The 13390-nt window shown below is 35.9% G+C and overlaps 1 protein-coding gene across 10 annotated transcripts in view; it reads left to right on the top strand.

Moving 5' to 3' along the window:
• LOC149775581 (unconventional myosin-XVIIIa-like) overlaps positions 1-13390 on the top strand; it is a 287486-nt gene that overhangs the window by 121982 nt on the left and 152114 nt on the right. For all 10 annotated transcript variants that reach the window (XM_089943593.1, XM_089943592.1, XM_089943594.1 and 7 more), the window contains 5 exons: positions 2214-2356; positions 5683-5783; positions 7644-7704; positions 8555-8699; positions 12700-12841. In XM_089943593.1, coding sequence (XP_089799719.1) covers positions 2214-2356; positions 5683-5783; positions 7644-7704; positions 8555-8699; positions 12700-12841 — 592 coding nt within the window. The remainder of the gene's footprint in view (positions 1-2213; positions 2357-5682; positions 5784-7643; positions 7705-8554; positions 8700-12699; positions 12842-13390) is intronic.

The following is a 13390-nucleotide window of genomic DNA, read 5'->3' as shown; positions in this document are numbered from 1 at the left end:
GATGGGCCATTGTAGCTTCAAGAGCATGTTAGCCATGGCAGACATATTCTGGGTCTGTGTGTTAAAATTAAGATAGTCAAGTGCTGTTTGCCATATTAGGCATTGTCAAGGGATGTTTGCCATGGCAGACATATTCAGGGGCTGTGTGTGAAAATTAAGATAGTCAAGTACTGTTTGCCATTGTAGGCATAATCAAGGGATGTTAGTCATGGCATACATAGTCAAGGGTTGTTAGTCATGGCAGACATAGTCAAGGGCTGTTAGCCATAGTAGGCATAGTCAAGGGCTGTTAGTCATGGCATACATAGTCAAAGGTTGTTAGTCATGACAGACATAGTCAAGGACTGTTAGCCATAGTAGACATAGTCTGGTGCTGTTAGCTATGGCAGACATAGTCAAGGGGTGTTAGCCATGGCAGACAGTCAAGGGCTGTTGTAGTTGCCATAATATATTAACCATGGTAGAGATAGTCAAGGGCTGTTGTAAATGCCATAATATATTAGCCATAGTAAACATAGTCAAGGGCTGTAAAGCATAGTAGACATAGTCAAGAGCTGTAAGGCATAGTAGACATTGTCAAGGGCTGTAAGGCATAGTAGACATAGTCAAGAGCTGTAAGGCATAGTAGACATTGTCAAGGGCTGTAAGGCATAGTAGACATAGTCAAGAGCTGTAAGGCATAGTAGACATTGTGATGGGCCATTGTAGTTTCAGCAGCATGTTTGCCATGGCAGACATATTCCGGGTCTGTGTGTTAAAATTAAGATAGTCAAGTACTGTTTGCCATAGTAGGCATAGTCAAGGTCTGTTAGCCATGGCAGACATAGTCAAGTGCTGTTAGTCATGGCAGACATAGTCAAGGGCTGTTAGCCATGGCAAACATAGCCAAGGCATACATAGTCAAGGTCTGTTAGCCATGACAGACATAGTCAAGGGCTGTTTGCCATAGTAGACGTAGTCAGGGGCTGTTAGCTATGGCAGACATAGTCAAAGGGTTTAGCCATAGCAGACATAGTCAAGGGCTGTTGTTGTTGCCATAATATGTTAGCCATGGCAAACATAGTCAAGAGGTGTTAGCCATGGCAGACATAGTCATGGGCAGTTGTAGTTGCCATAATATGTTAACCATGGTAGACATAGTCAAGGGCTGTTGTAGTTGCCATAATATATTAGCCATAGTAAACATAGTCAAGGGCTGTAAGGCATAGTAGACACAGTCAAGGGGTGTTAGCCAGTGCAGACATAGTCGAGGCCTGTTGTAGTTGCTGTAATATGTTAGCCATATTAGAAATAGTCAAGGGCTGTTGTAGTTGCAACAGTATGTTAGCTATGGTGGACAGTCTAAGGAAAAATAGTATATGTAAAACAAAGGCATATGAAGTTGTCTGGGTTCTGAATGATAATGTAAAATTCCAAAAATGATAATGATAATGTAAAAGTCCAAAAATGATGATGTAAAAATCCAAAAATGATAATGTGAAAGTCCAAAAATGATGATGTAAAAGTCCAAAAGTGATAATGTGAAAGTCCAAAAATGACGATGTAAAAAAACAAAAATGATGATGTAAAAGTCCAAAAATGATAATGTGAAAGTCCAAAAATGATGATGTAAAAGTCCAAAAATGATTATCTAAAAGTCCAAAAATGATATTGTGAAAGTCCAAAATTGATGATGTAAAAGTCCAAAATAGTATTTTGAGTAGATTTAGTAAATGTTGTGCATGGGGTATACAGGAATGTTGTTGTTTCAGAGCCAAGAGCAGCAAATGAACCAGTCAATTCAGCCAAAACATTTACAAACCATAAATGCATTACTTTTTTTTGCACAAATATGAAATGTCTTGATGAAACTGTATGTATAAAAATATAATGATACCGTAATAATATTTTCAAATATGTAACACAAGCAATAACAGCTCATGATGTCACAAATGACATCATAAAGGTATAAAGCTCTAGGCATCCAAATGCATTTCAGTGTCATTTCATTACACAATTCTGCAGTTTGGTATAATTAAATCAGTAATTGTTTTTGATGAATAGAATCATACATTTGTGCTCATTTCATATGAAATTTATGAAACTCATAGAACAAATGTATCTTTTGCTTGCCTTTCATTTTCATGTGAAAGGAGCACAGATGAAAGAATGTATATATTCATACTCTCTAAACATTAGATAAATTTTTCACTTTGTTTCTCGTAATTTTTCAGTGGACAAGCTGAATGCTATGTTGACATTGTTAGAAGCATTTGGTAACAGTCGGACTATCCTGAACACCAACGCTAGTCGCTTTGCACAACTGACCACTCTTGACTATGACCATGTTGGTCAGATTGTATCTGCTTCTGTACAGGTCAGTGGGGATCGCCTCAATAAAAATGATATCTATATATTGTCAGTACTTAAATTATATTTAAATGTCAATACACATTTAAGAGCTGTTAATGCAAGCATACTTTCCCTGCCATTTAGATACATTGTCCCGCTCTTAAAAATGATGTCATCAAAGACAGTTGTATATGGAAAAAGAAATTTGCTGGGAAACTTTCCTTCCCCCATTTTCTTTGCTAAATGCCAAGTTTCAGTTTTAATATGCCCGCCATGAAACAGTACCTGTTTTGTTTTAATATTGTGGTCTGAGTATTTGTTCATCTTTCAGTTTGGGTTTCTGCATGATTAGTTCTAGACAGTGTTCTTGTACCATGTACACTTAACACGATGGTCTTGGTACCAAATGTACTTATAAGTCAAGTCCAACTGCATATTGCACAGAACGTCACAGTACACCAGCAGATCTCGGTCTATGAAGTTTGTTAGGAGTAATTAGTAGATCAAACAACAGAGACCCTGATCTGTCGATGCACTGTGCAAAGGTAGATCATGGTCTGTGTTGTTTGCAGTTGGACTCGATGACTGGTACAATGGGTAAGGAAGATTTGGGGGCTGAAAAAGGCTAAGCAATATATTAACAACAAGAAATCACATAAATGACAGCACTGCACGTGATTTACATGGTGAAAAATACCAACTTATCTCATGGAGGATCTTGAAATTTACATAGATTGAAACTTGAGCTTGGATTATTACTGTTTGTCAAATTGAGTTTGGATTTAATTTTCTAACAATGTAGCAGGCAAATCCTGGATGTTTAGTTATAAATTGGTGAAAACCTGAGGCAGATTCCTGGATATTTAGGTACAAAAAACAAATCTCTTAGGTAGGTTTCTGGATGTTGTAAATCTGTGTGCAGAAAAATAAACTCTGAGGCAGATTACTGGATGTTATAAATCTACATACAAGAAGACTTCTGTGACAGATTCCAGGATGTTATAAATCTACTTACAAGAAGACCTCTAAGGCAGATTCCTGGATGTTATAAATCTGCATACAAGAAGACCTCTGAGACAGATTCCAGGATGTTATAAATCTGCATACAAGAAGATGTCTGAGGCACATACCTGGATGTTGTGAATGTGCATACAAGAAGATGTCTGAGGCAGATTCCTGGATGTTATAAATGTGCATACAAGAAGACCTCTGAGGCAGATTCTTGAATGTTATAAAATGTGCATACAAGAAGACCTCAGAGGCAGATTCCTGCATGTTATAAATGTGCATACAAGAAGACCTCTGAGGCAGATGTCTGGATGTTATAAATCTGCATACAAGAAGACCTCTGAGGCAGATTTCTGGATGTTTAGTTGATAAATCTGTGTGCATAAAAACCTCTGAGGCAGATTTCTGGATGTTTAATTATCAATCTGTATACAAGAAAACCTCAATAAAAGTTCCCACATTATTCTTAAAATTAGGGGTGTGTGATAATACTGAATACTGGTATATTGCAGACCTGCCAATTCTTACAGTTTTGCCGTAAGTCCTACAAAAATTACCCTTAAAATACGAACTTACGACATAGAAGCAAAAACTGCAGAAAAAGTTAGTTGCCGAAAAATCCGGATAATCGGCTCATCCGTGTTTGATATGGATCCGGGTATCATATTAGGATTAGTGAAATCAGTAAGGGAACCAGACTAATTTTACAGCAGCACCCTAGATGCTTTAAACTGCACTTATTTGTTCATGCAACGTGCCTGCATGATCAAACTATTGATTATAAAAACATTTAAAATGGCATCCAGAAATCAGTGCATGTTTAAGACAAAAGGGGAAAAAAGCTTCTAAAAAGTGATCAAAATTAACACAGAAGAATAAAACGGAGTATTCAGATTCTTGTGATTAAAAGCTGGAAAGGACACAGTTTTGTTTATTGGATATCATGTGCTAATTTGAGTAAGTCTCGTGGCAGGAGATATGATTGCCGTCATCATGTGAAATGGGAAAAGAATTTCCAAGAATTACAACAAGTTGAGAGATAGCAACAAGCCATTGAGTTGCATAGGGCTCGGAACCAAAGTTTGTGCAATTGTACTAGTGGTAAATAAAGTCTATGCATACTTTACAAACTTTTCAGTTGAACATAATGTTTATTGTTGCTGCATTGAACTTTTAGTGACGTTTTCCAGCTTTACTATAGTAGTTATTGATATTTTGTTACACCTTACTGAAAACTGGTCAATCTTACAGAAAAAATCAACTGCCTTACTGAGATGGACTCGTCAGGGTTGGCAGGTCTGATATTGTGGTATGAAACTGGCGGTAAAGTAATCATGATATACTTATATCAATATACTACAATATTGACTTAAATTTTGATAAAAGGTTGAAGTGGAACTCTGTTAAGTTTATAAATTAATATTAGCAAGATGTCACCACTTTAAATTGTTTCTGATTCCTGTACTTTCAGTCATCTGCTTCAGTAACATTTATATTTTAAGTTCTGGGAATTTTGAGGATGGGTAATCAGAAGTTAAATTTATGAGAATTATCATCCCTTTGAAGCTTTAAATTCTATTTGTCAGCAAATAAGCACCTTGCTGACACAGATGACTGGCAGTGACCTTGTGCAAAAAGTGTTTCAAGCATGGATGAGTATGACCTGGTGAAAATATCCAAACCATGACTGGCCATATGGACTAGTTTTGTTTAAGAAAGAGAAAAATGATTGGGAATATTGATGAGGCAATTGCTGTATGCAGAGTATGTGCAGCTCATGTTAATTTTTCCAGAGGAACCACAAATCAAACCTATCCTTGAACTAGGACCATCCTAGGAAAATTGCACATTAAATGGGTGACAACAGAAACAGTTTGATTTTCATTATTTTGATAATTAATAGCAATCTGTAATCCTTTCTTAAATGAATATATTACAATAATAATGCAATATTTCATGTTAAATTGTAATATATTGCAGTATGATTTGTAATAATTACCCTTACTTAAAAATGCTAAGAATTAATTTGTTTCTTCTCAATACCACTTTTGGGCTTAAACAAAGGCAGTAAGAACGTCACTGGATTGCTTTAGCTTGGACTCCATACCTGAATTTTAATATCTGCACATGCATTGTATGGGTAGAGTCAATTTGACAGAGAGACATTTTTGTTCGATCTGAACATGACCTCTATAAAACAATTTTACTCGTGTTGGAGCAAATTATGTGTTGCAAAGCTTTAAAATGAGTAGCATAAAATCCATATCTCTAAATTATACACTTACAGCTGAAAAAAATATGCTTTTCTTCCTGTCCATATCATTCATTGTTTTCTATTTGCAGGTTCTACTGTTTGAGAAGACGCGAGTATTTCGGAGACCCGAAGGTGAACCTACGTTCCATGTCTTCTACCAACTGTTGGCTGGTGTAGACTCAGCACTTAGGTAAGTGAAGAGCTAAATTGGACAATAGTATGTGTAGATATCCCTGAAAACATACATCACCATCTCAGAAGTAATTGTAACTGCCCTAACTACAATGACATTAAACTACCTTTGCTGGGTACATAATTATTTCTTATTGCAAGTACGGTCCAGCTACATATGATGCATACTACAGTGATGTTTAACAATTATTACATGGTCATTTGGGCCTTATGGTAGTTTGTGGACTGGTCATTCACTCCGAAAATTGTATATGGACTGAGGTAAAGCTGAGGTTGATATGCTTTCTAAGGATGACTGACCAGTCCATTAATTGCCGAGTCCTTTTAATACCATACAATATTTGTTTTAATATCCTTAATGAGTATATATAACTCCTAACACACTGTGCATGACTTGCATACACCAACAGTGAACATCTTTATATGGACATGACTGGGCAGTCCTCATCACATTCTATGGACCAAGGAAGTTAAAAGGGATAAATAAGGAATTTTAATGTATAAGGCATATTATTAAGAAATATGGCATGGTGCTGTGGTCCGTATTGTAGTTTATGGGATGGTCAGTCACCAGCCATAAAGTAGGTGTACCAGTGTGAAATGGACTGTTCAGTCTATATCACATTTTATGGACTGATCAAGTTCATGAGGTAAACATTTTGTTTTAGACCACCATTGTTCAGACCAAGATTAATTTATATGAATCAAGATAGGAGTGACAAGGGATTGTTATCTTGTCTGAGACCTTTCTGGGTTTAAACTGAAGTTTGCCATCTTTCTCGTCAAATGATGTCCGCAGAATTGTCACCACCATCACCATGGCCTTATTGAGCCTGATTTCTGCATACAAAATCCTTGCCATACCAATACTTGTAGGTTTGTCACTGACTGGTTAATAAGATGCAAACATCCAATCAAAATCCTTGCCATACCAATACTTGTAGGTTTGTCACTGATTGGTTAATAAGATGCAAACATCCAATCAAAATCCTTGCCATACCAATACTTGTAGGTTTGTCACTGATTGATTAATAAGATGCAAACATCCAATCAAAATCCTTGCCATACCAATACTTGTAGGTTTGTCACTGATTGGTTAATAAGATGCAGACATTTAATCAAAATCCTTGCCATACCAATACTTGTAGGTTTGTCACTGATTGGTTAATAAGATGCAAACATCCAATCAAAGTACCAGTCTATACATCATTAAATACCACCATGTTTTCTTACGAACAAGTTGCATCATATATATATATATATTTACATGAGCAGATGTGGTGGTGTTAGGGTTATGTGATAGGTTATTACATTATTTTAAGCTCCATCAAGCAAACTTGTGAAATATAACTGAAGTGATTAATAAGCACTTTTTCCAAAGTTAAATTTGCTCATGCATACACAGATGGTTATGAAGTATAGGAGTTCCAACAATTACCACTGAGTTTTAGATTGTCAAGGGTAAAATTATACATTTTTATGACCCCTCCAAGCTAGAACACTCAAGGGTAAAATGATGACCTATATGCATTATTATGACCCATCTTGACTAGAACAATGTATAAAAAATAGAAAAATCATATAATGTGGATAATGGTGTTGATAGACTTGGTGGCAAGATTCCATCAACTATCCTTAAATATAGATGTCAATTTTTCTCATTATTTAGTCTCTCCATATAAAGCCCCAATGCCACTGTTACATGCAACTTCAGTCAGTTATCCAGTTAGGTAGTACATGTATTCATTTTGTGACAGGATAGAATTGTACCTTTTGTAATAAGTAAATACAGACATACATACAGACAGAGAGAAATGGACTAAAAGCAATTGTAATGAATTTAAATGTGCTGTTTCAGAAATGAACTACAGCTGACCACCTTGAATGAACCTAACCATTTCATGACTCCGTTACAAAAGGTAAGAATGTGTAAAGATATGCTTAAGGTGTATTTGTTTGACAGAAGACAACAGCTTTTTATCAAAATTGACATAAAATTTAAATCAAGCACTCCTTGCTTAATTAGTGCATTTTAACTTCATCAGTAACTTGGCATGTACATCTCTACGTAAGTTAATTTCAGTACTGTTTTTTTAAAAATATTTATTATTTCTTTTCACATTTGCTGTTTTGTGGATAATACCATGATGAAACTTGTTGTGTGCATAATACTTCCATGAAACTTGTTGTGTGCATAATGCTTCAATTTATTTATCATTTAGACACAGAATTTAAAAATTTTTTTTAACCAGAGTCTCAGTCAGCCCAAGATATTGATTCAAGCCTACTTTGTTTTGTATTGAATAGAGATTCTGGGTCAGCTTATGACATTAATCCGAACCTACTCTGTGTTGGACTGACCAGAGATTTTAGGACAGCCTATGACATTGATCCAAACCTACTTTGTGTTGGATTCACATTGTTGACTTTGAAAATCAGCAGCTCAGCTCTTCTGGAAGTAAAAAAATTAGTTGGATTTGGCTTGATATGGACTAATCTGTTTCATTGAAGATGCTGCTTTTTTTGTAATCAAAACACCTTGAATCACTATACATGCCAATACTCATCAGCGTGACTTGCATAGAAGTCACTACTGACACAACACACTCATTTAGGGCAAAATATTTGTGAAGATGAATCTCCATTGTATTTTCAAGCTATTTTGGAGGCTGTTCGCGGATACAATTGAGTATTAGAAAAACATATCTTGTATTAGCCGAAGGCAGAAGAGATCACACCACTAGTAAAAATGTTTCCTTCCTCATCTAGGCTGAGGATCGCCAAAAGGCTGTACAGTTCTGGTCGAAGATATACAACTCCATGGAAGTTATTGGCATGACAGAGGATGAAATAAAGGCAATTTGCTCTGTTCTGGCAGCCATATATCATCTGGGGGTAGCAGGAGCAGCTAAAGGTATGGGCTACTGAATTACATACAGATTATTTACAGGGTTCCCATGCTACCGGGAAATCGGGGAAAAAGTCCTTGAATTTTGCACATTTTGACAAATGTCGGGACAGACCCAGGAAATTTCCTCCACAACTTGATTTCATAAAAAATTAAGCAATTGAGGTGTAACTGAACTGATCATGAGTTAAATTTATCCAGTTTTAACCAGAATATTAGGAGGTTGCAGTATGGATGATTTGGGTGCTTGCCATAAATATATTTGTTGAGACGTTCCAAACACTCAGTGGATTAGATTTGTCTAATAGACTTTTTGTTCACAGACAGATTGATATCCGTATCTTTTTTTTTATATGGAAGGTATGTAAACCAGTCCAGCCTCACAAGAGGCCAACATGGTGGTATTAAAAGCAGAGCCGTTTAGCAGATGGGCTAGCAGACTTAAACATTGTTAAATCAAGTTATACATGCATGAAATTGATATGAAAATTATTTATTTTCTGATAAATTGCAAGTATTAAAATCATTATGTCTTCAATCTGCTGAAAGACGATAAAACTAATACATTGTTGAAATTTGAGCTGGTACTAGCGGTTTTGATTGCTGGTCACACGAGCACACAGAATCTCACAACCGCCATTTTCAAATATTGTAGATTTAAAAAGAAAAACGAAAGTTGTCTACTGGTTGTAATAAAAATACAAAAATGAAAGAGCACAAAGTTTTCTATATTTATTCCGAGACCAACTTCCGGAGTTATGTTGTTTCACGTGACTACCACATTGACATGTGCTCTGTCACGCAGGGAACATACGAAACAGAGAACCAGACTACTCTGCTTGATGACTCAGACTGGCCAAGTTTCTTGTAGCTGTTCTCGAAATAAATATGTTGAGAGTTATATGTCCTTTCTGGTTTTTACAAAAGGTATCAGACATTCATTTAATATAATACAAATTTTTACAACAACATTAAAAAGGAGTTTGTTGCTGATGTCATGTGACTATTGGACTTCCGATGTCATTGTTTGAGGTTTGTGAAGTCATGTTACTATTAACGCAAATGGTGAGTACCGGGTCAGGTTTCATCTATGCCGAGTTTCGTCTAGTCTGTCAGCGGATTAAAGACATAATGATTATAATACTTGCCATTTTTGAGAAAATAAATAGTTTTCCTATTGATTTCATGCAGGTATAAGTTGATATAACATAGTTCAAATTTGCTAGGCCTGCTGGCAAGCTATCTTATGGTGGCAGCAGATTCCAAATTTTGATACATACAAACAGATGGGGAGGTATATTAAGACTTTAATTGCTCTGAACCTGGTCCTACATGTAAGACCTCGACGCTGATATTTATATTGTGTGCGTCACAGCACTAAAACAAAAATAACATGCTATGTCTTATATTGTATGACTACTCTGAACCCACACTCCATCCTAAGTGTCCAAGTGTGAAAATGGGGTTGGAGTATTTGGAGGAAACCCAGATTAGAAAAATTTTGAATCTCTGAGCAGAACTTTGATGCGAAACTATTACACAGTGACATAATTTGAAGCATTTGTTTCAGATCTTAAATAGAACGCAGGAGAAATCCACTCTTTACTTAAAAAAGTCTCCTTTCTTAATTGAGTGGGGTGGGTGGGAATACCCCTTTCAGTTTTCATATCTAGGATAAATCCTATGTAAGACTATTTAAGAATAGAGGTAATTGAATACCAATTGTAATTTTTATATAACTTTAAAAAATTGGAATACCACCTGTCATTAATTTATGGTATTTGTTTTGTACATATAGTCTTCTGAGGAGAAAGCTAGTTTAACATCCTAATGTTCCATATTATTGAAAAAGACTTTAATGTCACTGCCAACTAGGGGGGGCCCTGAGTGGCCAATTGGTCTTTAATGTCACTGCCAACTAGGGGGCCCGAGTGACCAAGTGGTCTTTAATGTCACTGCCAACTGGGGGGGGGGGGCAGAGTGGCCGAGTGGTCTTTAATGTCACTGCCAACTAGGGGGCCAGAGTGGCTGAGTGGTCTTTAACGTCACTGCCAACTAGGGGGCCCAAGTGACCAAGTGGTCTTTAATGTCACTGCCAACTCGGGGGGGGGGGGGGGGGCAGAGTGGCCGAGTGGTCTTTAATGTCACTGCCAACTAGGGAGCCAGAGTGGCTGAGTGGTCTTTAACGTCATTGCCAACTAGGGGGGCCCCAGGTGGCTGAGTGGTCAAAAGCACTTACAGATCATTGCCATATCACCTCTGTCTGCATGGGTTTGAGTCTTGGGTTTGACGTTAAACCCTACCAGAACAACAACACTGCCAACTAGGAATAGATGTATTTGAATTTCACTTAAGTTATTTTTGTTGTATCTTAGAAAAGTCATTATTTATAACAAAATTCTCAAAAGTAGAAACCCATTTACTCTCAAGTGTTGTATTTTCTGTCCAAATTGATCGAGAAAGAAATGTTTGAAATGAATTTCACATTTGTAAATTTAGAGATTAAATGTTTGCTTTATGTACTTAATATGTTTTCTATGTCAAATTCAGTAGTAGTTTTCAGAGGAATAGAATCAGTGGTGATTTAAAAAGGCACTAGTTATGTCAAATTCAATAGTAGTTTTCAGAAGAATAGAATCAGTGGTGATTTAAAAAGGCACTAGTTACGTCAAATTCAGTAGTAGTTTTCAGAAGAATAGAATCAGTGGTGATTTAAAAAGGCACTAGTTGCGTCAAATTCAGTAATAGTTTTCAGAAGAATAGAATTAGTGGTGATTAAAAAAGTGCTGGTTATGTCAAATTCAATAGTTTTCATAATAATAGAATCATAGGTGGTTTATAAAGATGCTGGTTATGTCAAATTCAATAGTAGTTTTCAGAAGAATGACTAATTGGTGATTTAAAAAGCAGTAGTTATGTCAGATTCAGTAGTAGTTTTAAAAGAATGAATCAAAGGTATTTTATAAATTCACTATCTAGTTGTGCCAAATTCAATAGTTTTTAGAGGATTAGAGTCATTGGTGTTTTATAAAGGTGCTGGTTATGTCAAATTCAAAAGTTTCCATAATAATAGGATCATTGGTTTGTTTACAAAGGTGCTGGTTATGTCAAATTCAATAGTTTTCATAATAATATCATCATTGGTTTGTTTATAAGGTGCTGGTTATGTCAAATTCAGTAGTTTTCAGAATAATAGAATCAATGGTGGTTTATAAAGGTGCTGGTTATGTCAGATTCAAATGTTTCAGATTAATAGAATCATTGGTGGTTTAAAAATGCACTATCCATATTTTAGGTTTATATCTTATGATGTCAAGATATAAACTATATAGTTACTTATTTGTTTTTTCATTGAAAATGTGTTAATGAACTTAGAGTGATAAATAATTGCACCAGTGTTCATCTTGAGTTACAAACAGAAATGATTGATGTTTTTATAAAAGGATGTAAACAATTTTCTCATGTACTTGGATGTTAAAACAAAGCACAGTCTAAAACCTGTAATTGATGAAGGTCAAATCAGAGGTTAATTTTCTTCTTCAAATACATTCCCTGATAACATTAACATTAGGAATATATGCCCTACTACCTCCCAAATCCAGACCTCCCAAAGATGAAAATTTGTCTCCTCTGTCACATAAAGGGCAATAACTCTTGCCCATTACCTCCCCATGCCACCTACAGTTTGGTTCTAGTTTAAGCTGAGTGGAACATCATGTATCGCGATGCTCGATTTTTTTGGTGGGGATGGGATGGTAATAAAGTAAATGTAATTGGGTAAGTTTACTAGGAGAAACATAATTTACTAAAATGTTTGCTTTCATCTGAAATGATTGCTGTGTTTGATTGAGTTTAAACATTAGCAAAATAGATTGGCAAAGATTTCACTTAGAGACTTGTTGAAATTTAACTTTTCAGTTGTTTTTGTTGTCATATATGCTTCATATAGTAATAGTTGTTGTGTTCCTGAATGCATGTCAAAATTTGTGTACCTTCTGATTTATAGGTAATAACAACAAGGGCCAGTTTGCACGGCCTGCAGCAGCACACAAGGTGGCCACATTATTGGGAATCTCAGTAGAGGAGCTGGCCCGGACCATTTTCTCTGCCTCCACCTCAGCCACTTTAACCAGGAGTGCTTCTGTCAGGTAAAATGTTATTCACTTTAAGATATGACCTAGTTGCAAAACCTATACATTTAATCACTCAGCTGTCACATTCTAAAAGCATGAAGAAATATGAAGGTTACCCTGCAGTTAATTACACTAGGCCAGGTACGCAAACATGCCAATTGCGGGCCTTATGTCACCCGTTGAGTTATTTCCAGACACCCAGAATTTGTAAAATAATAATGAATTTTTTTATTTATAGCCAACCAGTTTTTATATAAATTGCATTGTTACCTTGTTTGCTTCTTGTTTGCAACATTTCAGCTGGCTACCTTTTATATGAACTGCTTTCACTATACGAAAAGGTTTCAATGATGCGGCCCTTGGGCCAGTGTATTAGTCCTCTCGTGACCCTCATGGGGATTTGAGTTTGAGACCCCTGTTTTATTTGCTCAAAATTTGTGCCCCAAAATAAAGATAATTACATTGAAAAGTATAGAAAATATTTTACTCTTATCATGGTGTGTACTTAAAATGTTATCACAAGTATTTTGCAGTCAACAAAATTTTGGCCAATAGAGGAGAGCA

Source organism: Sinohyriopsis cumingii, chromosome 19 (genome assembly GCF_028554795.1).
Source record: "Sinohyriopsis cumingii isolate HCF-2022 chromosome 19, ASM2855479v2, whole genome shotgun sequence".
Lineage (NCBI taxonomy): Eukaryota > Metazoa > Mollusca > Bivalvia > Unionida > Unionidae > Sinohyriopsis > Sinohyriopsis cumingii.
Note: the sequence above shows the minus strand (reverse complement) of the source record. Positions and strands in the feature narration are given on the sequence as shown.